Source organism: Pelodiscus sinensis, chromosome 10 (genome assembly GCF_049634645.1).
Source record: "Pelodiscus sinensis isolate JC-2024 chromosome 10, ASM4963464v1, whole genome shotgun sequence".
In the NCBI taxonomy this organism is placed as follows: domain Eukaryota; kingdom Metazoa; phylum Chordata; order Testudines; family Trionychidae; genus Pelodiscus; species Pelodiscus sinensis.
Genome location: NC_134720.1, coordinates 3,573,610 through 3,601,226, shown reverse-complemented (window position 1 = coordinate 3,601,226; position 27,617 = coordinate 3,573,610). Strand labels below are relative to the sequence as shown.

General features: G+C 48.0%; 1 protein-coding gene across 2 annotated transcripts; it reads right to left on the bottom strand.

Annotated features, from left to right (window-relative positions):
• Positions 1-26,660, bottom strand: LIPH (lipase H). Of its 2 annotated transcripts, XM_006123702.4 has the most exons (10): positions 26,350-26,657; positions 21,993-22,360; positions 18,286-18,394; positions 16,187-16,288; positions 14,128-14,217; positions 11,409-11,576; positions 9,199-9,294; positions 4,984-5,095; positions 2,743-2,916; positions 1-525 (listed from the first exon to the last, which is right to left on the bottom strand). In XM_006123702.4, exons 1-10 carry the CDS (start codon positions 26,399-26,401, stop codon positions 441-443), a joined length of 1,356 nt encoding a protein of 451 aa, XP_006123764.2. In that variant the 5' UTR covers positions 26,402-26,657; the 3' UTR covers positions 1-440. The 2 variants fall into 2 exon arrangements, with proteins under 2 accessions (XP_006123764.2, XP_025040780.2); XM_025184995.2 differs by lacking the exon at positions 1-525 and having other exon boundaries at positions 2,749-2,911; positions 26,350-26,660.
• Positions 26,661-27,617: the final 957 nt, after the last annotated feature.

Here is a 27,617-nt window from a genome sequence, read left to right as displayed (position 1 = left end):
AAAATAACATCACCACTGTGCTCAGTTGGCCTGGGGCAAAGCTTTATTGGCCATAAAAATACATCTTTGTTTAAAAAATAAATAATTTTAGATCATTGTTTTATAGCCAGTCATTTCCTAGTCAAAATGGAGATGGCTAGTTTATAAGCTGAAAACAGTAATCTCCTGCAATGTCCTTGCTGTACAATAGAGTACATTTGGGAGGCACTTTGAGCTCCTTGAATGGAAGGTACTGTGAGTGTAAAACATTTTTTTTAATACTACACCACCCTAATTGCACATGAGAGTCGCTGGATAGGCAGCAGCACACCTGGGGAGCATGGGGAATTGCACTGTAGTTTGACTGGGTGACAAAAGGTGAAGACACTGGACCATAAGTCCCTTATTTCTACACAATCTGTGAAACGTGCCATTGTCGGGATAAGAGGCATACAGCTGGGTCATCCTATGTTTTGACATGGAACAGGTTTGAAGGTGGTTTCAGTGTTTTCCAGCAATACAAGGTCATACCTGCACAGCTGTGGTCTGCATAAAGAGAACAAACAAGAAGAGTCATTGATAGAAAAAAACGAGTAGTCCTGTAGTACCTTAGAGCGGAGGTGGGGAACCTTTTTGAGATTAGGGGCCACTGACTCACAGAAAAATCAGTCGAGGGCTGCACAAAAGTGAGAAGCCCCTGACTGAGAAGGAAAAAGACACTTCTCACATTCCCCTTGCACACACCAGAGCCCCAAGGTGGGCCCAGGCTGGTAGATTTTGTATGCTCCATCTGGGGGGCTAGAGTGACAGCATGGGCTCCCCAAAGTGTGTGTGTGGGGGGGAATCGCTGAGCCTCAGAGGCTGGATATAGGCAAGCCGGGGGCTGCATCTGGGCCCAAGGTTTTTCACACCTGCCTTAGAGACTAACAACAAGCTTTACTCTTTTCTTCATTCATGTGTCAACTTACAGCCCGTTAGGGACTTCTATAGAAGGAGTTGTCCATAATATGTGCAAGAGGAAAAGGAGCTGCTAGGTGAGGTGGGGTAGCTTCCTCCCTATGCTGTAGAGAGCAGGACTATTTAAACCAGATGTTGTATGATTTTTTTTTCTGCAGCGGAACAGTCTCTTGCCTGCCTTCATGATAAAAGAAAGTGATAGCAGCAGATTGACCCGGTCTGCATGGACTTCATCATCTGGGAAAGTCTTCTCTAGGCAGAAAGTAGCCATTTCCTAGGTGAAAGCTGAGGTGAGAGGCTCATGGTAAACAGGGTACCTCAAAGGACTAGATATGGACTTGAAAAGCAGAGAGTGACGAGATCTGAGACACTCAAGTGAAGCGGTATCACGGGCAGTGTGGAAATCGAACGTTGTAGAGAAGAGACCTGGCTCATTAAACACAGAATAAATCTTCCTTTTATTATTCTGTAGCTAAGCCCAAAGTGTCTGAACTAACAGAATTTATGAGAAATCTAAACATGTCTTTCATTCCTTTTATTTTACTGCCATTTTCTCTCTACTATTAATAAGCCTTGTTTTTAACACAAGTAGATGATCCAGTGCCTGTTGCCCAGGAAATTTCACACAGACTGTCCCAAAGACAAAACCCCTCTGCCTCTCAAAGATGTGCCAAGGGGCATCTTGAGGCTTCAGCTTGCTCAGAAATCATGTTCAGTCAGAAGATGTATCTATCACAGTCAGACAAGGGAGAAACCTACTGACCAAGGAGTCGCCACAAGCCAACGGAGGGAAAAGTGAGTCATTAAAAGATTTCTTGCATGCACATTTTGCAGCAGATGCAGACCGATAAACTCTGCATGGGGCACTGTTATATAACCAGCACTAACAGTTCCCTTTCAGTGATAGCGTAGAGCAGGGCTACTCAACACGTGGCCCGTTTGTTTGCAGCCCGTGGTGCAGTTTGGGTTTACATGGGGCTCAATGCGCAGCCTGCGGGTGGGAACCAGAACAAAAAAGTAGGCAGTATAGTGGTCTTCTGTTGAGATGCATTTTAGTAGTTAAATTCCTGGACTGTCATTGTTCATTATAAAAGTGCCGTCATATGGGTGGAAATTGGGTAAATATTGCATTTTATTAATAGCAGAATTGACTTAAATGGGGCCTGTATGTTGTGTAGTCTCGCCTTAATCTTTATTCATGCCCGTGAAGGAAGCTATTTGCATATATATTTGCATGTATATGCAACCACACTTAAGTTGTGGCCCTCAGCATGTGCAGAGAGTATCATTGTGGCCCCCGGAGCTTCCACAGTTGAGTAGCCCTGGCCTAGAGTGCTAACTTTTTTCTCTTTCATTTGGAATATAAGAGAACTGCAGAAGCTGTGTGGTAGCTATTGACAATGCGGGTTTACCAGTTCCGGGGTACATTAATTGCATCTTTGTATTTATTTGTCAGATTTATTTTCAGTTTTAAATCTTAGGCAACATCCTTGTAACTGCATAAAGGGCCTGTACTTCTTTCCCACACCCTTCTTTAAATCTTTTAATCAAAAGGAGTTTTGATTGAATAGAAATTGCACATTCAGTCATACAGACCCAAATTACACATTTCAGTGAAAACAAATCAATTTCTGTTCTCAGGATGCAAAATTATCTGTGACTACAGTGGGAGTTGCATGCATGGAATTAAGGGCAAAATTGTCCCTCAAAATATACATGCAATAATTTTTAATCCCCCTGAAACCTTTAAAAGCATTTAAATTGCAAGTATGGAGATTGTTAGTAATCTAAACTTAATCTACTTACCTTTCTGGATTTGTAATTGACCGTAACTTCATTTGGAGGATCCTGAGTTTGTGCTTTGGGCCTACTACATTCCCCGTGGAAAATGCCAAAGAAATTCTTGCAATATTTTCAAAATCCTGGTCAAATCCAGCTAACAAACTAGCTTGGCTGTACGGTTGGAAAGTTGCAACTTCGCTAAGCAGAAAGCAGACAATTTAGAACATACTCACTAAAAAGCAAATCACACTTTGATTAAATTCTGTGTAATATATATTCATAAGGGTGGCTAGGGAGAAGTGCCAGTCTCTGGAATTCCTGCTGATTTTTCTGAGAGCAGTCTGTGGCTTTTGATCCCCAGATCCAAACCTGTTCTCACGCTTTTGGTACCCAGTTGCCATCAAACCCCTGAGGTGCCTTCTTTCCTGGTCTTGTTCAGAGATGGGAAAAATTTCATGAGAAGGGTGCGATTTTCATCATTCAAGAGTGTGAAAATATTGGGAAGGACTTGATTTCTGACACCTTGGACTGAAATCTAGTTAAAACAGCTCACAAGGGCTGTGTCTACACTGGGCCACTTATTCCGGAAAATCAGCCGCTTTTCCAGAATAAGCTGCGAGCTGTCTACACTGGCTCTTGAATTTCCGGAAAAGCAACGATGCTCTACTGTACAAAATCAGCCGCTATTCCGGAAAAGCTACGCTGTTCCCGCTCGGGCATAAGTCCTTATTCCGGAACACTGTTCCGGAAAAGGGCCAGTGTAGATAGCCCAGTAGTCTTTTCCGGAAAAAAGCCCCGATCGCGAAAATGACAATCGGGGCTCTTTTCCGGAAAAGCGCGTCTACATTGGCCACGGATGCTTTTCCGGAAAAAGGGCTTTTCCGGAAAAGCAGCCTGCCAATGTAGACACTCTTTTTCCGGAAATACTTATAACGAAAACTATTCTGTTTTAAGCATTTCTGGAAATTCATGCCAGTGTAGACACAGCCAAGGTGTTAGTGCCATTGAATCGGACTCCAAGGTACAATGTGAACTCTGACTCTGCCTTGAACCTGAACTCAAAGTCATAGATTAAATCCAATCATGGTTTAAACATGTATTGACCAGAAGCCATGTATGTTGTATAACACATGTTAAATACAACATTTGTGTTAAAAGGGTTGTATTTCTGACTTAGATCTGCTAATCAGAACATTCTGAGCATGGCATGTTCAAGAACCTTCATTTGGTTTCTTGTATCTGTTTCTAGGTAGTTGCAGCACATGCCTCCATAGTATAGGGATGAGCTGACACAAGCCAATGGAAAGTAATAAAGCATATCATGGCAAATGAGCAAAGTCAATAGCGTTTCGTTAAGGGATGGATGTGACCTAATGACTTTTGGCAACATGATCCATTTTATACTGAGGCTTCACAGGAACCTGTTTAGACCTTTCAGTGTATCAGTAATAAATATACACATGGAACCATACTTCACATATCGATCCAGATCTACTGAGAGATTCATGGGACCGCTGGGGCGGGTCCAGATTTGTCTGCTCCCCAGAGAGAGTGAGGAATGCAGCAAACTCTGCACTTCCTCCTCTTTCCTTGACAAAGGGGAGCAGCCAGCAATGTTCCAGTATGAATGGGGAGGCTTCAGCCCCCCCCTTCCTAAAGGGCGCCAGGAGGGGTGAGAGGCTTGGGGCTGGGCAGTCTCAGATGGTGCGGTGACCCCAGCCAGCCCCTTTCACCTGCCTGGTGATTCCATCTCTTCAATATGGTGGTTATGAGTCTCCTTGTGTGTGTGGGGGGGGGGGGGGGGGGAAGCTACAGCCCCCTGCTCTCCCTAAAGAGCTCCTAGGGGTGGGAAGCGCAGGGATGGGGCAGTCCTGGATGGGTAGGGGGCATGCCCCTCAGCCAGCCCCTTTCACTTGCCTGGTGATTGTCACTTTTCTGTATGGTTCTGTGAGAAGCAATCCCATTCCCAGAACATCCCATTTTCCTGACACAAACCAACCCTTCTTTGGTTTAAGTTATGATAATGAGGAAGCTTCATACCAGTTTGGTGGTCTGAGCTCTTACCATTTAGGAGGGGTTCTTGAACAAACAGTTGCCCCCTTTGTTCTCCCCCCCCCCCACCCCACTGGCAGGCCTACACGGGATTTATCTCTTGAAGTGCAAGCAACCTACAATGCTTGTGTGCTTGCCTTTGGCCAGAACCAGACATTGATTGGCCTAAACGGCTTGGCAAGAATTTTGGATCTTGAATCCAGTAGGACTTACTGATTGACTGTGGACTGGGCAGTGTTTCCAGCTTGATCTGTGAGTTTAATTATGAGGAAGCCTCTTCTAATATTTTTGTTCCAGGTAATAATATCCGCAAAGTAATGATAAACTGCAAGGGAGAGCGAGAGAGTACAATTAGAGTCAACTTATTTCTTTTGCTTTCCTGAGGCCATGCTCTGGGCTGGAAGTTGAGCTGCCCAGAGAGCATGTTTTTCTCCCATTTATCTGACCTTTGTGTCTTGCTTGTATTGCTTCTTTTCACTTTCAGTTTGCAGTCTCCCGCCTGCTTTTCATCTCCTTGCCTCTCCTCATTTGCTTCATTTATTTTCCCCTTGACATGCTTACTTGTCTCCATTTCCCACTGGGCATTTAACTGGACTCATCTCAACTAGCCAGTTCCTCTCCTGCTGCACTGCCCAGCCACCATGCAGTCTCTGGCTGCTCAAGGCTTTGCTCTAGGGATCATTTGGAGCCTTGTGCAATTACAGGTCAGAGTAGATGATCATGATGGTCCCTTCTGGCCTTGGAATCTATAATGTTTTTCCCTATTCAGCTGCCTGCCCTCTGATCTTTTTCTCTCCCTTTTCTTTTTGATTCACTTTAGGATCTTTCCTCGCCTTCTGGGGTGGACACATCCACATCGCAAGGGTGCGTATACTGAATCCCACCACCCGTGATAACCTGCTCAGTTGTCCTTGAAGCCAAAATGGCTCAGAGCTTCTCTGCTGCTCAGACAAAAGTGGCCAATTAAACTTGCAAAAGGATTCTTGCATGTTGGTGGCAAATGTACTGCAGAAGGGAATCGGGGGGGAGGAGGGGTCATAGTGGACCACAAGCTAAATATGAATCAACAGTGTGATGCAAAAAAGGCAAACATGATCCTGGGAGGCATTAACAGGAGTGTTGTAAGACACGGGAAGTCATTCTTCTGCTCTACTCTGCTCTGATTAGGCCTCAATTGACGTATTGTGTCCAGTTCTGGGCACCACATTTCAAGAAAGATGTGGAGAAATTGGAGAAGAGCAACAAAAATTATTAAAGGTCTAGAGAACATGACCTATGAGGGAAGATTGAAAGAATTAAGCTTTTTTAGTTTAAAAAAGAGAAGACTGAAGTTTTCAAGTATCTAAAAGGGTGTTACACGGAGGAGGGAGGAAGAATTGTTCTCTTTGGCCTCTGAGGATAGCACAAGAAGCATTGGACTTAAGTTGCAGCAAGGGAGGTTTAGGATGAACATTAGGAAAAACTTCCTGTCAGGGTGGATAAACACTGGACTGAATTGCCAAGGAAGGTTGTGGAATCTCCATCACTGGAGATATTTAAGAGCAGGTTGGATAGACATCAGGGATGATTCTAGACAGTGCTTGGTCCTGCCGTGAGGGCAGGGGATCGGACTCAATTACCTCTCAAGGTCCCTTCCAGTTCTAGTGTTCTATGATTCTATGCACATTTGGAGGCAAATTTGGCCCTACCTGGACTTGGCCAAATGTTGCCTCCAGTTACTTCAGTAGGGTTGGACACGTGGCTTTCTTGGTGTGGACATGTTATTATGATGGACGACAAATGAATGATGCATCATGTTTGCCAAGAAAGGCTGTATATGTGGGTGGTGATTCTGTGGCCACCAACAGTTTTAATGGCGTTGTGAGACTGACAACAATAGACACAGACTGAACCTCCAGCCCGAATACCTCAAGGGCCTATTCAGAGAGTGAACTGGTTGATGCTCAGCCGGAAGGGAGACAACATCCTTCTGGGATTTGCCACAAAGATGATGACAGATTCCCCCACCTTCCTGCTCCGTTCACACCCTTCCTTTTCTTTCCAGTCATTGTCAGGTTTTTCACTCTTTGGCATAGTCCTTTCCTCTGTGCTCTTTGGTTTCTTCTCAGCCACTTACTGTTTCCCAGAATGCCCTTTCCTAAGGCCTGTCACTCCTGCCAGTGAAGCCTCCCTCCTTTGTGCCAGATTCTTCTCAACTCGTTTCTCCTGCCGGCTACAGCCTCTCCTCCCGCTGTCCATCCCTGCACGCAAGCTGCCTCCTGCCCAGATTTTTCCCCTTTGTATCGCTACGTGGAGTCTCTCCCTCAGTCCCTACCTACGCACAGTTTCTTGCTCTAGTCTTTGGAAGGTGCCAAGTGTTTTTTCCTTGTTTTTATGGAAACACACTTGAATTCTTTTGACTGTGTTTGAAGTGTGGTTCTGCCCTGAAATATCTCCCTACAAAGGCTCCGTTTCACCCTGAAGATTTGCCCTTGGGCAGGTTTGCTGTCCAGCTGACTCACTTTAGGGGCTAAAATAGAGTTTTGCTACTTTTTACTCCCATTAAAACTAAGAGGCCCTTAACTTTGGGACACTGAACTCAATTCTCATCCAGTTCACGTCTGTTAGCTATGCAGCTGCTATAGCACCACCTCCTGCACCACAGCAACTCTGACGGCAATGAGAATTGTGCAGATTTCGCCTCGAGTTGGGTGGCAGAGCCTTTCCAAGCGACGAGGCAGGGGAACGAAAGACTCTGCGATCCCTGGCAGTTGGACAAAACCTCTTGGCTTCTTACACTGAGCATATTTTCTTCAGAAGTCACTGAGCCTTTAAGAGCGGCACTGCCTTTGGGAGTACCAGAGAGCACCTACCACAATCTTATGGGGTGGAGCGGCTCACCTGCAGCCCACTTCCTTCCCATGGTTTGAACCAGGCAAGGGATTGCTGTGCCCTCTGTTCGCCACAGTGACAAACACCTGAGTCACACAAGTGTTAAAGCTAACAGCTTAAAATGGTTTTATTAAAAACCCTTTTCCTTCTCCAGTTTGCTCCACGTCTACTGCCTTGATTCTTGAGTTCCCTACTCACTGGTCCCCACGGAGCCTGCCAGCCTGCACAGAACCCGAATTTCTCCTGGGGGGAGTAAGCCAATAAATGTTTAAAAAATCAACACCTATCACAGCTTCATCATCCATTATAAAGCTGTAAAAAAGGTGGCTATTGGGAGCTGGGTTTTTTGGCGGGTCACTTTAAGGATCGAGAGTTCAATCTCACCCCAATTCACCTCACTGGGATGCACCATTGACTTCAAAGATAGCGAGATTGGACCCCAGGACAGTTACAGTTTTTTCCTAGGCTTTATTCACATCTCACCTAATGTACTAGTTCTAACAGAAACTGCTCTCTCCCTGTGTGCATTTGTTTAGCTCGGGCTGGGCAATAATTTTTGGTGGGGGGGCACGCCAAGATTTTGGAAGGTGGTCAAGGGCCACACTTTTCTGTGGAGGAGATCAGGGTCTAGGATGGAGGTTGGGTGCAGAAGGGAGCATGGGGTGCAGGAGAGGGTGTGAGGTCTGAGAGGGAGTTTGGGTGAAGGAGGGGGTTGTCAGCTGGGGCAGAGGAATGGGGGGCAGGGGCAGGGAGGGTGTTCGGGTGCAGGAGAGGATTCTGGCCTGGGGGAGGCATGTAGGAGGAGGTACAGGGTCTGCGAAGGAGTTGTGACCTGGGGCAGAGGGATGCAGAGGGTTTGGATGGTGACCTGGGGGAGAGAGTTGGGGTGCTGGAGGGGCAGGGGTACCAGAGGTAGGCTTTGGCTGGGAAGCACTTACCCGGCCTGCAATTTTCCCAAGGCAAGCTGGGCTCCCCGCCTGCTGCAGTCCCCGGCCACTGAAAACTGCAGGCTGTTCCCTCAGCTCCAGGAGGGGGAAGAGGCTTGCACTGCCCCCATCCCCCAGGTCAATCTCTCAGCTCCTATTGGCTGGTGGTTTCCAGCCAATAGGAGCTGAGACATTGGCTGGGATCAGTTCCTATTGGCAGTTGTTTCCAGCCACTAGGAGCTGAGGATTGGGCTGGGGGCAGGGAGATCACACAAAGCCTCCCTTTCCCTACAGAGTAGATTGCCGCACAGATTGCATTTTAAACCAAGGCAGCTGCATCCCTGAGGGTCCCAGGCAGAGAGGTCTGTGTGCCGGAGCTGGTGGCTTGGCGGTCGGGCTGTATTTTGCCCAGCCCTGGTTTAGCGGACAGGGAAAGATTGCCAAGGTGCCAACCTGCCATTTTGGAGCAGAGAGATGATAGTGCAAATGGAAAATCTTTTATCCAGCAACTACAAGCCGTCCTATCATGCTGTGAGATGCAATGACAGCGAATTGACTGTTCTGCTTGCAGTGTCAATGCTGTTGCTGGCAGAATCTTCAGTGCAATGTTGAAGGAATGTTAATCACTCACGGCAGAATGGTTTTTCCTCCGATGTATCAAAAAACACTTTAGTCACGGGGGGATTCTTTAGCGTTAAATAGCTTTTCCATTTATCAGCATAGTAACCTGTAGACCACAGTGTGAAAATTCAGCATTAGGTGATTGCACAAGACCAAATGACAAGAGAAATCAAGTTAGTGCTGGATTTAGATCAAATTGCTTTTTAGTCACAAGGTGAATGTTGCAATTAATTACTGATAAAACACAGCATAAACATGGTCCCTTATTCTCTTTGCACTCCTGTGAGTAAGCTAAGTCAGCGTGTACATACTCCCAGGAATGAGGCCTACACATAGCTGTTTTTTGTCTCATATTTTAAGAGCCATCCTTTTAATAGCTAGTCTTTCTTGTCAAAACAAATGTTGCTCTGTAGAACAATAATCTCCCTTACTTTGGAAGTTGATTTCTGGGAGCTCGAGTATATTTTCTAGAGCCAAGGTCTCCTAATGTGGGAGGCTAAAGTTACACTTCTAAATCTATATTTGGACAAGTAAACAAGTGATCTGATTTTCAAAAGTGCAGAGCATTCAGCTGCTCCTGTTGAAGTCCAGAGGCCTGGTCTACACCAAAGGGGAAAGTCAACTTAAGATACGCAGCTCCAGCTACATTAATTACGTAGAGTCAGTGTAGCTTAAATCAAGTTTTCATGCCATCCACACAGCGGGAGCAAATGCTCCCATTGGTTTCCCTTGCTCCTCATGAGGAGCAGGACTACCAATGCTGATGGGAGTACCCTCTCAGTTCGAATTAACGGATCTTCACGAACATTAGAAGATTGACCTCCGGAGGGTCGATCTTCTCGTAGAACAGACAAGCCCTAAGGCTATGTCTACTCAGGCGGGTCATTGCGCAAGTAAGGCCGTTCTTGCGCAAGAATCCGTAGAGCGTCTACACTGCCCACCCGCTCTTGCGCAAGGAAATGTACAGTACGGCGTGGTAAGAGAGGGCTCCTTGCTCAAGAGCTACGCTCTTTTCCAACAGGTGTAAGCCCTCTTGCGCTGGAGCTCTTGTGCAAGAGGGCAGTGTGGACGCTCAGCAGGGATTTCGTGCACAAGAAAGCCCTATGGCTAAAATGGCCATCAGAGCTTTCTTGTGCAAGAGAGCGTCCACACTGCCATGGATGCTCTTGCACAAAAGCACAGCTCGCACATGGCACGGTGGACGTTTTCTTGCGCAAGAACCCTTGCGCAGGATGTTCTTGCACAATAAGCCGCCAGTGTAGACATAGCCTAAGAGTGCGTCTAGACTGGCAAGATTTTGCGCAAAAGCAGCCTCTTTTGCGCAAAAACTTGCCAGCTGTCTACACTGGCCGCTTGAATTTGTGCAAGAACACTGACGATCTCATGTAAGATTGTCAGTGTTCTTGCACAAATACACGACGCTCCCGCTCGGGAAAAAGCCCTCTTGTGCAAATGTTTTTGTGTAAGAGGGCCAGTGTAGACAGGGAAGAACTGTTTTGCGCAAAAAAGCCCTGATGGCAAAAATGGCAATCGGGGCTTTCTTGCACAAAATCGCGTCTAGACTGGCCACGGATGCTTTTGCGCAAAAGCACTTTTTGCGCAAAGGACCCATGCCAATCTAGACGCTCTTTTGCAGCAATACTTTTAGCAGAAAGACTTTTCCGTTAAAAGCATTTCCTCAAAATCATGCCAGTCTAGCCGCAGCCTAAGTGTTTAAGATGCTGAATGCCTCCTAGAAGTACTCCAATACTTAACAGCACCATGCGCTTATTCCACTATGCAGCTCCCCAAGGGTACATGAATTCTGCTCGCCCCTCCCTTCCCAAATCACCAAATTCTTGATTCAGCTGCTCCAACTCCTGAAGTACAGAGGTCCAGCTTTGCTGCCCTGTGCGGCAGCTGATATGGGAATGTACAAAGACTAGCTGAAGCCATTCAATCTATTTTCACGTTAATGTAAGCTAGGATTTATATCTACCTCTCCAGATGTGAAATGGTGTCATCTCACTCCCCTCCCAAAGGAAGCAGAGATTGTATTTGTTATGGGACTTTGCAAATAGCTCTGTCTCATGAGCCCTTTGGCTACAGGCACTGGAATGTTTGTTACATGTTCCGGGGAAGAAGCAGGGTACAGTATGACAGACAGCAGTGTGAGCCCTGTGGATTGTTAAAAGCCATCTCCGATACACAGCTCCACACTGGACACGAGATCATTCTTACCCAGGACAGGGCATGGCATGGGCTGGAAAGCCTCGCAGCTGGCGCACTTGCCATTCCTGTAATCGCGGTATGTATCACAGGGGTACGCGGTGATGTTGCAGCTCTTTCTCAAGGATGCCAGGTACAGGAAAACAGACCTCTGATGGTCGCATTTAAAATACTGCGATCCTTGTTGACACAAAGAGAAGGGATATTTTCATTAGAAATGTGTGCGTGGCAGGCACAATGCCAGTGCGACAGCAAAACAGGAGACACAACCCTGTTCAGGGACTGTAACAGCGTCCATTCTTAACACGAGAGGTTCACGGGGCCACGTCAAACCCTGCCCAGCAACTTGCTGAAGAGGATCACATCTTGGAAAGCAAGAAACTCAGAACCAGCGCCGCTTGTGCATCTCGCACTGTCCACCAGATGGAAGCACACACTGCGTATCCCACACTGCTCCTGGGCTGCACATAGATTAGCCCTCACCACTTCCTGGCTGTCAACCGGGACATACCTGTTCCTACCACGCTACGGGGGCTCAGACTCTACGCAACGGACTTCCATGAGACCAGGCCCAGAGTGTGGGTACGTTTACAATCCCCATCAAATGGCACCTTCCTACTCACCAGACACTAGCGGTTCCATGTGTCCCATCAAGCGATACCTGGCTACGGGAAGACTAGCCTCAGCTTAGCACTGCAGAGCCCCTGCGGGTATGCACAACTATGGCTTCTGCTCCACCTCGTGAATTAGTCACCAAGTTCTTCGCCGAGGGTGGTCACATCAGTGGCGCATTCCTGTTAAAAGTTCTTACAGAAGCACCTGATTGCATGGACTGTGCTGGAACCCGTAGCGATGTACTGACACCTGCTCAGAACACCCCCTCTCCAATTCGGCATGCTGGTGAGTAAGGAAGTTCTGTTAAAGACCTACAGCGGCCAAGCAGAAGGTCTGAGGCTGTGGGAGAAGGGCCAGAGCAAAGCCAATTTCCTGTGGGTGGAACGGGGCGTACAGATAGTTCGAAATAGGAAGCCTAGTCCAAACTATCTAGTTTGTGCCACGTGTAGCCGCGGGCACGGAGTCCGCACTAGCGGACATTTAAAAATGGCGGCGCCCGGCAACATGCAAATGAAGCCCGGGAAGTTCAAATCCCGGGCTTCATTTGCAAGTTCGTATGACTACATTAACCACCCTAGTTCGAACTAGGGTGGTAGTGTAGACATACCCTTGACTATCCTAAACAGTTTGGTATCATCTGCAAACTTTACTGCCTCACTGCTTACCCCTTTCTCCAGATCATTTATGAATAAGTTGAAAAGGATTGGTCCCAGGACTGACCCTTGGGGGACACCACTAGTTACCCCTCTCCAATCTGAAAATTTACCATTTATTCCTACCCTTTGTTTCCTGTCTTTTAACCAGTTCTCAATCCAAGAAAGGACCTTCCTTCTTATCCCATGGCCATGTAATTTACACAAGAGCCTTTGGTGAGGGACCTTGTCAAAGGCTTTCTGAAAATCCAAGTATACTATATCTATGGGATCCCCCTTGTCCGCATGTTTGTTAACCCCTTCAAAGAACTCTAAGGGTATGTCTACACTACCCCGCTAGTTCGAACTAGCGGGGTAATGTAGGCATACCGCACTTGCAAATGAAGCCCGGGATTTGAATTTCCTGGGCTTCATTTGCATAAGCGGGGAGCCGCCATTTTTAAATCCCCGCTGGTTCGAACCCCGTGTAGCGCGGCTACACGGGGCTCGAACTAGGTAGTTCGGAATAGGAATCCTAGTCCGAACTACCTAGTTCGAGCCCCGTGTAGCCGCGCTACACGGGGTTCGAACCAGCGGGGATTAAAAAATGACGGCTCCCCGCTTATGCAAATGAAGCCCGGGAAATTCAAATCCCGGGCTTCATTTGCAAGTGCGGTATGCCTACATTACCCTCCTAGTTCGAACTAGGAGGGTAGTGTAGACATACCCTAATAGATTAGTAAGACAGGATTTCCCTTTCTAGACAGTGGGGAGAGGCGGGAGAACCAAAGCGCACACAGGGGAAGTGACTTTGAGCTCCATGCTGCCTTTCATTGCCAAGACAAGCATTATGTCTTCAGTGTTGGCATCTCCATTGCACCGTTACTTGTTTTCTACACTGGTTCTAGTCCCACTTAGGTTCTTACACTAGATTTGAGCCAGATATTATATAAAAATCCCACCTTCTCTAAATGTTTCTACAAGCTCTGAGGATAAACGTGATCACTGAGCTTTTGCATGCAGATTCGTGGAAATAGGTGAATTTGCTCCACAACAAATTCTGATCCCCTTGGCTCACTTGGCAGAGAGCAGAAAATCAAGGATGGAGCAGCAGAAGATTGTGGCTCAGACCTCCTCTGGGACAAATTGGTGTGGCTCCCTGGACTTCGGTGCAGCTACCCCATGATACAACAGCGGGGGATCTGACTTTGGGTTGTCTTTCAAAAAGTTGGTTGTGATTGTTTTTTTCCTCTCAGTGAAGGTTTTTTCCCCACCATCACCTCCACTTCTTTGGTGATTGTTTGAAACCATTTTGTCCTCATTTCCCCAATGCAAAGTTTATTTTTATTGATTTATTTGAAAATATTTTTACCCTGCCTCTCTATTTAAAATATTCGAGGTGACTTACAGAGTTTTAAAACACAATATATACAAATGCAGAATAAAAGACCCCAAGAGGAGGGTATAAAAGTGTATTTCATTACCAGAAAATATCGTTTGCGGACAGCCTGGCTGGTCGGTTCCCCCATTGGCATAGAAGTCTATGTGTCCTAAAGCGTCTCTGTAGCCTAGTGCTAACAAAAGAAAATATCATTTTTAGAAAAATTAATAAAGTGCCAGGAAAAAGGAATTTCAAATGAAGAATTAGGAACAAATAGCAACGTGGATTCTTTTAGCATTGGATGGATCATCTGTGCAAGAGATTTAGCTTCCTTAATCTATTTATGCATCATTGAACTAAAAACCCCTGTTGTCGTAGCCCAGCTATGACATTAAGGGTATGTCTAGACTACAGGGTTTTGTCGACAGAAGCTTTGTCGACACATAGGCTGTGTCTAAATTACATGGCTCCGTCGACGGAACCATGTAGATTAGGGTTATAGGCAAAGGGAAATGAAGCGGTGATTTAAATGATCGCGGCTTCATTTAAATTTACATGGCTGCCGTGCTGAGCCGACAAACAGCTGATCAGCTGTTTGTCCGCTCAGCGCGCTAGTCTGGACGCTCCCCTGCCGACATCAAAGCCCTTTGTCGGCAGCCCCGTTATTCCTCGTAGAATGAGGTTTACAGACGTCGACAAAACTGCTGAGTTTTGTCGACGTTATGTCAACATAACTCGAAGGCAGTGTGGACGCAGGTATAGTTTTGTCGACAAAAGTCCACTTTTGTCGACAAAACCCTGTAGTCTAGACACACCCACAATGCCCACCATAAGACACGTGCATGGGGTGTATCTGTGCCCATGGTGGCTTCTCCTGCAGAGAAACCATGGGAGGGAAAAATCTAAGTTAAATGTCTCATTTTGTGGCATTTTTAGGGAATAAGTTTGCTGGGCCTTCAAGAAGATAAATGGATGGTCCTGACAGTGTTAACCCTGGGCTGTCTTCATGCCTTATCCAAGGGTAGCCCCTGGACTCTCAGACAGCTGCTGGAACAATCTGTAGAGTGAGGGGAGACTGAGCGCCATTGAATTAAACTGCAAACCCTCTGTATGGTGAAAACCACTTCACAGAGCCCCTTCTAGAGACTGATGACTCTTCTCCATGCAGAAGGAGACGATCCGGGAGTGGATTGTCCCCTCGACACACAGATGGGCCAGGTCTTGATCTGTTCCAGGAGGTGGATAATGAGTACGGAGCGGGTGAATGTCTGCGAGAGCCGGGGTGCGGCTGTTGTAAAAGTGAGACCTGGCCATTAGCGTGAGCTGCTGGGGTCTGGCAGGCGGATCGCGAGTGGGGGGGAGGAGAGTGCCACAGCAGGGAGGAATCACACGTAGGAGTGCAGATTACAGCAGAGGAGGGACCGAGGGGGGACAGAGGGTGGCTGGAGGCAGCCGGGGAAGAACGGGTCAAAGTCCAGGGCGGTGGCCAGGATACAGACTCACCTGGTGCAAGTGTTCCTGGCCTGAGGAGAAGAGCAAAGGGAAGCAGCATCATGCAAAGCTACATGGTGCCTCCCAGGTGACGATCACAGGGCAGGTTACAAGGGATGTGATGGCTTCAAGTTGGTGTGATTGGCTTTGCTGTTTCAGTTCCTATCTCCAGCTCCGAGTGATCTGTGCCCACTGCAAGCAGCAGTCGCCCATCTAGCCCTGGCCAGAGCTGGTTTTGAAGTGCTACTCCACAGGGACCACTCTGCCCTACCGCTCCAGGGACCGTAGCTCCTCTCCTTCCCGGCCAGCAAAGCACATGGATTCCTTCTACAGACTGGGATGTCACAGTGTTCCCTTGCTATGGGCCATGCCCCCGGGCTACCAGTCACAGCCCTCTGATGAGATCCATCCCCTTAGATCAAGAACCTAGCAGGGATAGCTCTTGAGTGAACAGTGACCCACTTTCTGAGCTGTGCAGAACAGGACCCCTCTCCCAGCCTGGCCTCACCCGATGATCGGAGTTAGGTCACAGCCCCGCACAGGCACAGAGCTCCAGGCAACGAGAGAGGTGCCCAGGTATTGTCCCCCATAGCCTTCTCCATCCTGCTGTCCAGGTCAGTTCCCGGGCGTCCCTCTAATGAAATGCAGGGAGGGAAGAAATGAAGTCTTACCGTCAATATCAGAATGAATGACGTCCACAAACTGGGCATCAGTAGGGTCTAGCCTTTCCTCCAGGGGCTTCCCGTTAAATAAGGGACCTGCGGGGTCAAGACCTGAAATGCAAAGTGAGGAGCTTGGCATGATTGTTTCAATGATTCTCGGTATCTATCCCTGGGAATGGGCAGTGCCCGCCTCCCATCCCACCGGGCACAGCGCGCTCACATACCGGGGTGGGCCTGAGAACACGCACACGGGGAGAGTTTTCCCTCCGTCCTAGTGAAGCACAAAAGAGAAACCTCCATTTGAGGCCCCTCGTGCTGAGCATAGGTTGCCAGGGATCCCCCTCAAGAGCGCGCTGTCCCTACTCGGAGTTTCTTCTGCTTCAGAGGGTGCCCAGGCTTCTACTTTTCCTGGCACGTAGCTGAGGGCTCAGCACGTCTGCTCTGGGGGCTAGTGTGACACCTGGCCTAGAAAGGGTTAAGCCTCCTGCTGGACAAATGACCCCAATCCAGCTTTCGGGGACTTACTGGGAGGTAATGTGTGTGTTGGTTTGCATGTGTACAGGCAGTCCCCGGGTTATGTACAAGATAGGGACTGTAGGTTTGTTCTTAAGTTGAATTTGTATGTAAGTCGGAATGGTACATACTGTAGGGGAAACTCTAGCCAAACATTTCTCCAGAGCTCAGTTTTATTCTCCCACACCTCACTTCCCTCAGTCCTTTATTCTCAAGCTGAGGTGTCTGCTGAGAAAAGCCGCTCCGCGTCTCCCTGGTCTGCTGGGGGGGGAGGGGCGCTAGCTTCACGTCTCCCTGGTCTGCTGGGGGGAAGCAGCTAGTGCGGGGTTGCCTCACCCCATTTGTAAGTAGGGATCCGATGTAAGTCGGATCCATGTAACCCGGGGACTGCCTGTATTGTCAGGGGGCTGAACACAGACACAGGCCTATAACCTAGGGTGTGTCTAGACTACATGCCTCCTTCGACGGAGGCATGTAGATTAGCCAGATCGGAAGAGGGAAATGAAGCCGCGATTAAAATAATCGCGGCTTCATTTAAATTTAAATGGCTGCCCCGATCTGCCGATCAGCTGTTTGTCGGCAGATCGGGGCAGTCTGGACGCGATGCCCCGACAAAGAAGCCTTTCTTCGTCGGCACAGGTAAGCCTGGTTTCACGAGGCTTACCTGTGCCGATGAAGAAAGGCTTCTTTGTCGGGGCATCGCGTCCAGACTGCCCCGATCTGCCGACAAACAGCTGATCGGCAGATCGGGGCAGCCATTTAAATTTAAATGAAGCCGCGATTATTTTAATCGCGGCTTCATTTCCCTCTTCCGATCTGGCTAATCTACATGCCTCCGTCGAAGGAGGCATGTAGTCTAGACACACCCCTATAGACTACTCCTGTAAGGACGCTTTGCAACTACAAAGCTCCTCAACGTTACTGTGAAGCTGCTCTCAGAACTGTGCTCCTGTCTTGTGTGTCCGTTGATCTTTGAGCCAGTACTCGCTCGCTCTCTTTTCTTTTTAATAGAGTTTAGTTAATAAGAATTGGCTGTAGGGGTGTGTGTGTGGAGTAAGATCTGAAACTGACCTGGGAGGTCAAGTGTCCAATCTCTTGGGACTGGTAGAACTTTATGTGAGTTGGGTGTATGGGCAGAGGTCTATGGTTGGGGTGTGTTGCTGGCTTCTGGGTAACTAGTGAGGTATTGTAGAAACATAACATACAAAGATAAGACTCAGAGGCTATTTTGTGCTGGCTTGGTAAATCTAAGTATTGGAATATTCACCTGTTTAGGAAATGGCTTCCCCATGCTTTGCAGTTTGGCTCTAACTGAGTAACCTCCATTGGCTCCCCTAGGACTCTGGGCACAGCTCAGCAGAAATTACTCAGCATCTCCGAGTAGCGTCCTTGCACCTGATGCTGTTGCATAAGGCCCAGCAGTAAAGTTGTGCTTTCTGTGTGTTCAGAACATAGGCCCGGCACTCGCTCACTAACCTTCACAGCATTCCCAGGAGCTCACTATGGAAAGTATTATTCAGCATATAGGCAAACTGAGGCAGAGGACAGAAGTGATTTGCCCAAGGCAGAGCACAGAGATTGGGAGAGGGGCTTACCTGTGATTCTCCCAAGTTTGCCATCATACATCTGTCCCACAAACCCAGCGATATGCGCTCCAAGACTAATTCCTATCATATAAACAGAGTCGAGCGATGCTCCGTCGGCCTGCAATTTAAAAAATGCCCATGATCATAGGTTACAGGAACGTTAAACATGTAAGAAACATCAAGAGGGGGGAAAACCACCCAGGTGGTTCCAGAGGTAATTAAATAGCCTGGTCTAATTTTACTTGTCAGGACTTCTCTAGTCTTTCCCAACACAAATGGAGGGGTCTCTTGAGACATAATGCCCAGTGCAGATTCCACTGAAATGAGCCCCCATTCACCCGTTGGGTATCACTTGCTCAATGCCCCTCCGTGAATCATTTCAGGGCCGGGACTAGGTTTCCATGGGGCAGTGATTATGCAGGGGAACGGTGATGAGTGCAGTGGCTGCTACCTAATTAATAATATACCTCAATTGCCAGCATGTGGTTTGAGACATTCATTGGCTAATTCAAAGACCCTAAGGCAAGCTGCTGAAGCCCATGGCTTCCTGCAACTATTAACTAACCTATGCAATATGTCACAGGAGCTCAGGTCTGGTCCTCCATTTCCTGCCCTGTACACTTTTGGCACATGTTCTTCAATGATCCCGCCCATGTTCCCAGTCACCGGGTACCAGCCAAGTGAAATCAATGAGACTGAAACAATCTTAAGAATGTAAAATCACTTTAAACAAAGTAAAATCACATTTTCATTCATGTTTTTTCACTCGCTCTGTTGGGACCCTGATGTTTCATCGGAAAAAAGACTGTTCAGAAGCCAATAACGCATTATGTGGGTAGTGAGAGGGCAGGGAACCTGTTGGGTATGGATAAGCCTGACTGAGTCACCGGTGTCATTGTAACTAGTATGAGGCTATCTCCTATTTGCAGGGGAAGTGTAGCTCAGGCCTTGTCTACACTGGCAAGTTTTGGCGCCAAAACCTGCCTTTTGGCAACAAAACAGTGAGAGCATTTACATTGCACTGTGACTTTTTTCGGGAAAAACACCCAGTTTTGGCGTCAAAAAACTTCCACCCCTGCGAGAGACTTTTGTCTTTTCCCCTCCCTTTATTGTTGACAAAGAACCAATGTGGACTCTGCTGTTTGTTTTGTTGAGAGAACTGCCTTCCCCCAGTATCCCACAATGCTTGGCCTGATGGCTCTACTCAGTGTTTTGTGATCTCTGCTGCTCTGCAGACATGTGGCCCCACCCCAGTCAAAGCCCCAGGAAGTATCTGACAACTGAGTGAGCTGCTCCGTTTGGGGAACAAACAAAAAACAAACCATTGGAGTGCTCCTGTTCTGCTGCTGCAGGAGGAGGACTGGAGAAAAAGCTGTGCTGCTTTGACATTCCTCAGCACAGAGAGTTCACGGAGCTAGGAGGGAATCCCAAGAAGTGCAGGGATCAGCTCTGCCTTCCCACAACACTGCACTGTGGGATGCTTACCCACAGTGCTTTGCTCTGTCTGTCCGCAGGGTTCTAGCCATGTGGCCATGAGTTGTCGACAGTGGGAAGCAGAAAAACTGGTTTGACTGGTTTTCACTTTAGTGCTATGGCTACACTACATGCTTCTTGCGCAAGAAGCCTTTTGCGCAGGAGTTTTTGCGCAAAAACTTCTTGCACAAGAGCACATTGTCCACACTGCATGGACGCTCTTGTCCAAGAAAGCTCTGATAACCATTCACAGAATGGCCTTCAGAGCACCTGTGCTTTTTTCCGTAGGGATTTCTTGCACAAGAAACCCCTCTGGAGCATCCACACTTGCCTTTTTGTGCAATAGCTGTAGCGCTAAAAGGAGTTATGCCTTGTAAAAGGAGGTTTACCTACGCAGGAAAAAGCCCGCTCTTCTGCCGTTTTACAGTTGATTTACTTGCGTAAAAGTGCATTTGAGGTGTGGATGCTCCAAGGGGTTTTGTGCAAAAACCTTGCAGTGTAGACATAGCCTTGGTGACTTTTACATGTCAACAGCACTTTTGTTGCCAAACCTTCAGAATGTCGACATAGCCCCCGTGGGACACCTTCACATCCCACGTACCCAAAACATTCAGCATCCTCTTTATGTGGAGAGACCACTTAAGTGCATGTAATTTAGTGTTTAGGTCCTTACAATCATCTCATTTGTATTTCCTCTGCCATCCAAGTTAGTAGCTTCACATTTAAAACCATTCATCCCCGGATGTGAACTGAACTAAAATTCAGTCTCCCAGGGAGCCATTTCTGAAGTGGTTTCAACCAAATCTGTACTTTCAGATGTCCAAATCAGTACTTTCAGATGCCCCCTAACTTTTGGGACTTGTAGTTTAGGGAATAGTAGTGGGGTGCCCCCAAACTCTAAGGGTATGTCTAGACGACAGGCTTTTGTCGACAGAGGTTTTGTCGGCAGATGCTGTTGACAAAGCTTCTGTCGACAAAGAGCGTCTAGACTACATCCAGTTCTGTCGACAAAGCAAGCCGCTTTGTGGACATGAGAGTGTAGACGCAAAGGACAGTGTAGATGCAATAGCACCTTCTGTCGACAGAAATCTGTCAACAAAAGGTGTTATTCCTCGTAGAATGAGGTTTACCGCCGTCGACAAAACTGCTGAGATCTGTTGATGTTATGTCGACAGAACTCGGTGGTAGTCTAGACGAAGGTATAGTTTTGTTGACAAAAGTGAACTTTTGTCAACAAAACCCTGTAGTCTAGACACACTGTCGAACATCCAGCAGTCTAGTGTGCCCCTGCAAATCTGATTTCTGAGGCACTTGAAAGCAAATCCTTAGAGTTCTGCATACAGAAATCAGGGTGCTTCAGATTAGAGGTTTTTTACAAATATTGGACTATGTAGCACTTTAAAGACTAACAAGATGGTTTATTAGATGATGAGCTTTCGTGGGCCAGACCCACTTCCTCAGATCAAATAGTGGAAGAATAGTCACAACCAGGTGATTCCTTAATTTCGTGGATAGTGTGAGGCAGAGTCTTTCACTGTAGTCAGTACAGTATGTTGATCTTAATGGATTGTTCACTTTCAGTCCTTTATAACACCTGATAAGTATTTTATACAAGAAACAGAAAAACATCAAGAATGACATTTCTAACTTAGAGGTGTCATTCATGCTAAAATTCGACACTCTATATCTGAGTCTAAACAAAGGATCTAGTTATCTTACCCATTACAAAGATAGCTTCCCCAATTATCACCTCTAATATCATTAGCCCACAGACATTCACCTCCCCCCCATCCCCCTTCTGTTCTGAAATTTGATTTGTCCTTTTCATGTGTGTTCATTTTTTTTAAATTGTATCCTTTGGTATATATGGTTGTGACTATTTTCTTCCACTATTTGATCTGACGAAGTGGGTCTGGCCCACGAAAGCTCATCACCTAATAAACCATCTTGTTAGTCTTTAAAGTGCTACATAGTCCTGTATTTTGCTTCAGCTACACCAGACTAACACAGCTACATTTCTATTACTATTTTACAAATATTGTTACTCCAAGTTTAAACTGAATAATTCTGTCAAATGTTAACATGCAAAGTCACAGTAACGATTTTGGCACTACATATCTTTCAGTTTACAATTATTACTTCATCTCTTTAAAGATCAATTGGCTTTCCCTCAGACTCTGTTGTATTAAATCCTTCCTTTACTCTGTTAGCTCCGTCACAATGATTGTAAACATCTAACTTACCACCATCTGGTCTATAACTGTCTTCAAGAATTCAGCCACTTTCTTAGTGTTGCTAGAAGCCCTGTGATAGAGCAGAGTGGTAGCCCCGCGGTTCCAGTCCACAATGATGATGTTGATGTCTTCCGCAGAGAGCAAAAGCTGCACTGTTTCTTGTATCCAGACGGGGGGAGAGCCTGTGGGTCGGTAGCCATGCACAATGAGGATGGTTTTCTTGGTCACGTTCAGATACTTGGAGCCGGTTGACGTGAGCGTTTCAGCGCAGTCCTGGTTTTGTCTCGTGTACAGCATTAGCTTCACTCTCAAGTCTGTGCCAATCAAAGCGCTGCTTATGCCCAGACCTGTAAATGCCGGGCATGCTTCTTCCGCGCCTGAAAACGGGGGATGGCAGGTCGTTATTAGTCACATTAGCGGCATTAAACATCTCTCTGCTTTTTTCCTCATCAGCCCAAGCAAGACTGAAGGATTTTCACCATGAATTCCCTCCCTTCGGGTCACGCGTTTCCCTCCTTTTCCCCTCAGCATCTACTGGGGCATCCAGGGAACTCAGCTGTATCTGCAGCATTAGGATGAAAGTCTCAGCCTGCACCTGCATGTCACACATCTGGCCAGCACCTTTCCACTGCCTCTAGCTCTGTGTGTGGTCCCGCTCTGGTCCCTCCCTCTGAAGCGCCTGGCGTTGGCCATAGTTGGGAGACAGAACACTGGGCCAGCTGGACCATTGGTCTGACCCAGTGGGGCCGTTCTTCTATGTCCTCTGCACTGTGCCCATCCCCACTGTGGCACCTGAATGCCTCCCCATCTAGGATGGACAAGTCAGAGCCCTCACAAGCCGTGCGCCTTGCATGTCATTACAAGGACACGCCAGCCGGTAAGCACACTCAGCACCTCTGTCTGACAGCCATATTAACGGCTTCCTTGCTCAGGTCTGGACCTGCTGCTAGGGAGACTGTGGGCCAAATTCAGGGGAGGCACGAGTGGGCACAGCCCTAATTAGTGAGTGATGACCCGGAGGCATTTGCAACCACCTTTGGGAGGGGAGGGGTGCGAGACTAGCAGGCTGGGGAAACGAGAACACAGCTACCAATGTAGCCAACCAGAGAGGCAACTCACACGTGACGTCCCTGGCCCACACCAGGAAGGGAGGAAACGCTGCTCCTCCTGCCCCACATGGCAGCTGTACTCCAGAGGCTCCCCGGTCCCTTTCCCGCTGATCAAGACACTCTTTGAGTGACTAGGGATGGAGACAAGCCCTAGAGAAGAGCGTCTCCAGGTACCTGTACATCTTGGCAGCTCTTGATTGTGTGTCGTGGTATTTGGAGGCTCTTCCCCTTCACACAGCAAACGCAACCATAATTGCCCAGGGAGACCAGCCTACCCAGGGACCAGCTTGCAATTGGTGTGAGAGTTGTGCGCTCTTTTGAAGAGCAAATCCAAAGTACCATTCCCAGACAGGCGGCCTCGTAGAGAGACTTAACAAAACCCTACCAGAAACGCTGAAGTGCTTCATCGGATCTGACCAATCACTTCCACCACACTTACTGCTCCTAAGGGAGGTCCCACAGGCCCTAAGGAATTCTTCCCCTTTGGACTATGGCGGTGAGCCTCGAGGGAACGCCTTTGGCACCTGGGTTTATTTGCTAGTGAAAAATCTACAGGCGGCACCTCAGAGCGAACAAGGTTGTAACTGAGGGGCGTGGCTGAGTACATCCCTTTGGGGAGCCTGAGTCCTGTTGCTGATACTGTCAGCGGAGTCTAACAGCGGATCCTGTTGGCAGGATCCTTACGAGGCAGCTAGACAAGTAAGACTGTTCAGTTATGAAATTCAGTTCCCAGGAAGAAGAAGCGAGATCAGAATCTACCATGCAGGGCCGGCCTTACCATGAGGCCAACTGAGGCGGCCGCCTCAGGTGCCAGACTGGGGGGGGGGGCGCCCCTAGGACCCAGAGAATCGAGACCTTTCAAAGTTTTGGCCCAAGCGAGGGGGCATGGGGGCGTCATTTGAGCTCCCTGCCGCAGGTGCCAAAATGTTGGGGGCCGGCCCTGCTACCACGTGAGTCTTCTCGGGCCCTGCACCACTTGGGAAGCTTTGCCAATGACTCCTTCCCCCGAGACGCCCGCATTAGCCCCTCAAATTCATATCTGCCAGGGTGGCCTGCTGCTCCCCACAGCTCCCATCGTCGGGGAACGGTGAACCGCAGCCACTGGGAGCTGCAGGAGGCCAGGCCTCTGGATGGTCAATGTCAGCAAAATGTCTGGTGGCCGGCTAGCAGCTTGCCCTGGTGGGCCGCAGGCTGCCCACCACTGCCGTGAGCTCTTGGGGGGGAGTCACGCTTCTCAGGATAGTGCCTAACACAAAGGGGCATCGGTCGTGCCTCCAGCTGCTACCCCAATACAAATACATACAGTTTTATTTCTTATTGTTACCATCATCCTCCCCACAGCGGGAAGGGATCAGACAGGCGCTGGGCCTGCGAGTGGCTGCCAGCGCAGAGCACTACGCCTATTGCTTAACTTGATTCGCCCCCACCCGGAGCCAGCGCTCAGACTTGCTCAGGCAAGCACTGTGCCACGCACCGCAGTCACCAGCCCTCAATCGAAGCTGCATCAGCCTCCGGGCCAGCTGGCGTCTGTTACAGATCAGATCCTGCGTGCTCCTCCAGGCACAGGGAAAGCCTCGCAAGTAGCCATTCCACGACTGCTAGAATTGTGCCCCCGTGCGCCGTACCGTCAGATTAATGCTGCAGGCTTGCGGAGCCTTTCGGGACCGTCGTGGGAAGGCTGCTCTGCACTCGAGACTGAACCACGTGAGGAAAGGTGACAGCGGAGAGCCAGCGAGTGACAACTATTTTGCTGTAAACGCTGACAGATCCAGGGAGCCCTTAACCTGCTTGCTTTGGACATGGCTTTGCAAGTTACAATACCATTTCGCCAACGTAGTTTATAGCTCCTCAGGATTTAACTGTATGTACAATGCCAAAAACCCAGGCTGAGACATGCTCTGACCGTGCCCACATCCACATTCTTGAGGAAGGGTAATTACGTTTTTAAACCTCCCCAGGGATCTCTTTTCACACGCACAGGTACAGCCAAGAGGGGCGGCCGTTTGGTTTCAATGCTGCGCGCTGGCACACAAAAAACCTCTGTGCGTCCAAAGGGAATTTCTGCGGTCCCCTAATCTCTCCTTAAGGGCTTATGTGCGCACACATTTAAATCACAGCAAGCCGGTGGGTTTATCTACCCCACCCAACCCTGCCCGTGGACAGCCCTTTCCGACACACATCAACAGTTTGTTACTGTACGTCGATCTAGCTCTCTTTGGAAGGGGACTAGATCGAAGCACATTAACAAACGGCAAATGTGTGTCAGCAAGACAGCAGTCTGCAACAACATAGTGCTGGGCAGTCACACCCCAGCTTGCTGCAAACAAATTAATTGCGTAGACAAATCCTAAGGCCATAATACTGTGTTTAGTGTTGGCGTTTTTATAGCATACATTAGACATACCATTTTCTATTATCCTACAGCATCCACATATTAACTTAGTAGGAGGCTGTATAGCCTAGTGGGTCGGGACCCAGACTAGGACTCATGAGACCTAGATTCAATTTCCAGCTCTTCTGCTGACCTTGGGCAGGTCATTTCTCTCCCCGTGCCTTAGTTTCCCCTTCTGTAAAACCAGGGATACGGTAAAAAGCTTTAAGAGATATTGTGAGGGAAGGTGTGTCAGATTATAACTTCTAGCGTGTATTTATCAAACACATCATGCAAAAGACCTCGGGCTCCTGGGAAGCCTTGAGATTGCTGAAATATCCCTGAGTATTTATCAAAATATTTCTTTCTTTTTAAGCTCACAAAATGCAGGTGTTTTTCCTGCCAGAACTGAGGTGCAAAATTACAAGCTGATTGCAGCCTTCAGCTGTTTGTTAATAAGATGCCCTGGGAGTAGTTTCCTTAGGGTTATAGAGGTTTGTTCTTGAGCTGCATGAAAGGACTGGTTTGTAGTAATAAATGCCAAATTATACACTTATAAAATTCATAGACTTTGAAAACCTTATTTATTCTACAAGTTATTGCTGCAAAAAGATCACCACAATTAACAATTGTAACAGCTAATTATTGTGCTTACCCAAGAGATGTTTATACAAAGTGGAGCTAACATACCATTACTCATTCTGTTTTTATATTTATACCCACTTTAAAACAATCTTGTTCATCTAACCAGTAGATTTTACTCCCAAATGGAAACAATTCAAATCAGCATTTCTAAGCTAAAGGCTGAATAGGTTCATGCTACGATGACATCTGAAAAACATGTCCCGTTTGTTGAGAAAGTAAAAAAAAAAGTTACATTTCTTACCTGCCCTCACCCCCCCCACCAAAGAGATGAAGAAGAAATACAGCTTCAGCATATGGAGTAAGTCAGTCAGTCGCCATACAACAGCCTCATTCAAACAGAGAGAAGTGTGTCGCAGGCCAGGGCTTTACAATTTCTTTCCCCGGCGCTTGCTCTCGTTCATATCACCGGCAAGCTGCAGACTCAAGCGGTGTCAGTAGGTGTGGTGACAAGCAGGAAGTTGATATACCAGGAATAACCCCTAAAATCTCAGATCCAGGCCTGCGCTGCTCGAAAGGGTGAGGCAGTTTCTAATCTTACAGGTTATTTTGTTTCATTTATTCTGATCTGGGGAGTGACTAAGCCAAGCCATGGGCGGTTGGGTAATGCGCACTGAGTGGCACTTGGGTTAGCTGTGTTGAAATTTGGGAGATTACTGGAGGTCTTTTTTTGCCGTTCACAAGCAATGCCAGAAAGGCGCCCAAAAGCGCAGCCGTTTCTGCTGGTCTCATATGCCTCGGGCAGGCCCAGCCTTGGCTTCACAGGATCCTAAATGAAATAATTCAGCCCCTTATGAAGAGATCCCCATGACCCCGTGTCTCTATGTGATGGGGCAACACTCGCCTCTTGCGAGCGCCCTCTCTGACCAAGCGTGCGAGCCTGCACCCTCTCTGTGCCAGCTGCCTCTTCGGCAACTCAGCCCCCCTGGCCAAGTCACGCACTCCGTGTGAATTGATTACGCACAAACCCCTTCTGGGATACACCTTTAATAGGGACCCATCTCAGTGCCCTCTGTCATGTCCCTTTGAGTCCATTCCCCACTCTGAGAGAGCGTAGTGCCGCCAGGGCTTCTTCTCCTGGACACAGAATCTTTGCCTTGACCTCAGGGCTTTATCTCAAAGTCCCATCATAGCGCCTCGGTCTCCAATAGCTCTTCACACTGAGCTCTCTGCAGTGCTGCTGCTGCTGCTCTCTCAGCCAGTCTCCCGGGCTACACACCTTGAGGTCTCCAGAGGCACTGACTGCTGTCTGGCACGTCAGCTCCTTTTATAGGGCTGTCCCCTGATTGGCTGCTTTCTCTGTACCACTCTAGCCTGCTTGGAGGATCACTCTCTATGGCTTTTCTGCGGTGGGGTGTGGCAAAAGCCACCCCCTCAGACCCTAGCATACCTATTCCCCCTGCACCGCCTATCCCCTTGGCATACTGAGATCAACCTCCCCTGCTGAGAGAGCGTGCCTTCTAACAGACTGACCCTCACGCATGCACATGCTGAAGAGTCAGGTGGGGACCC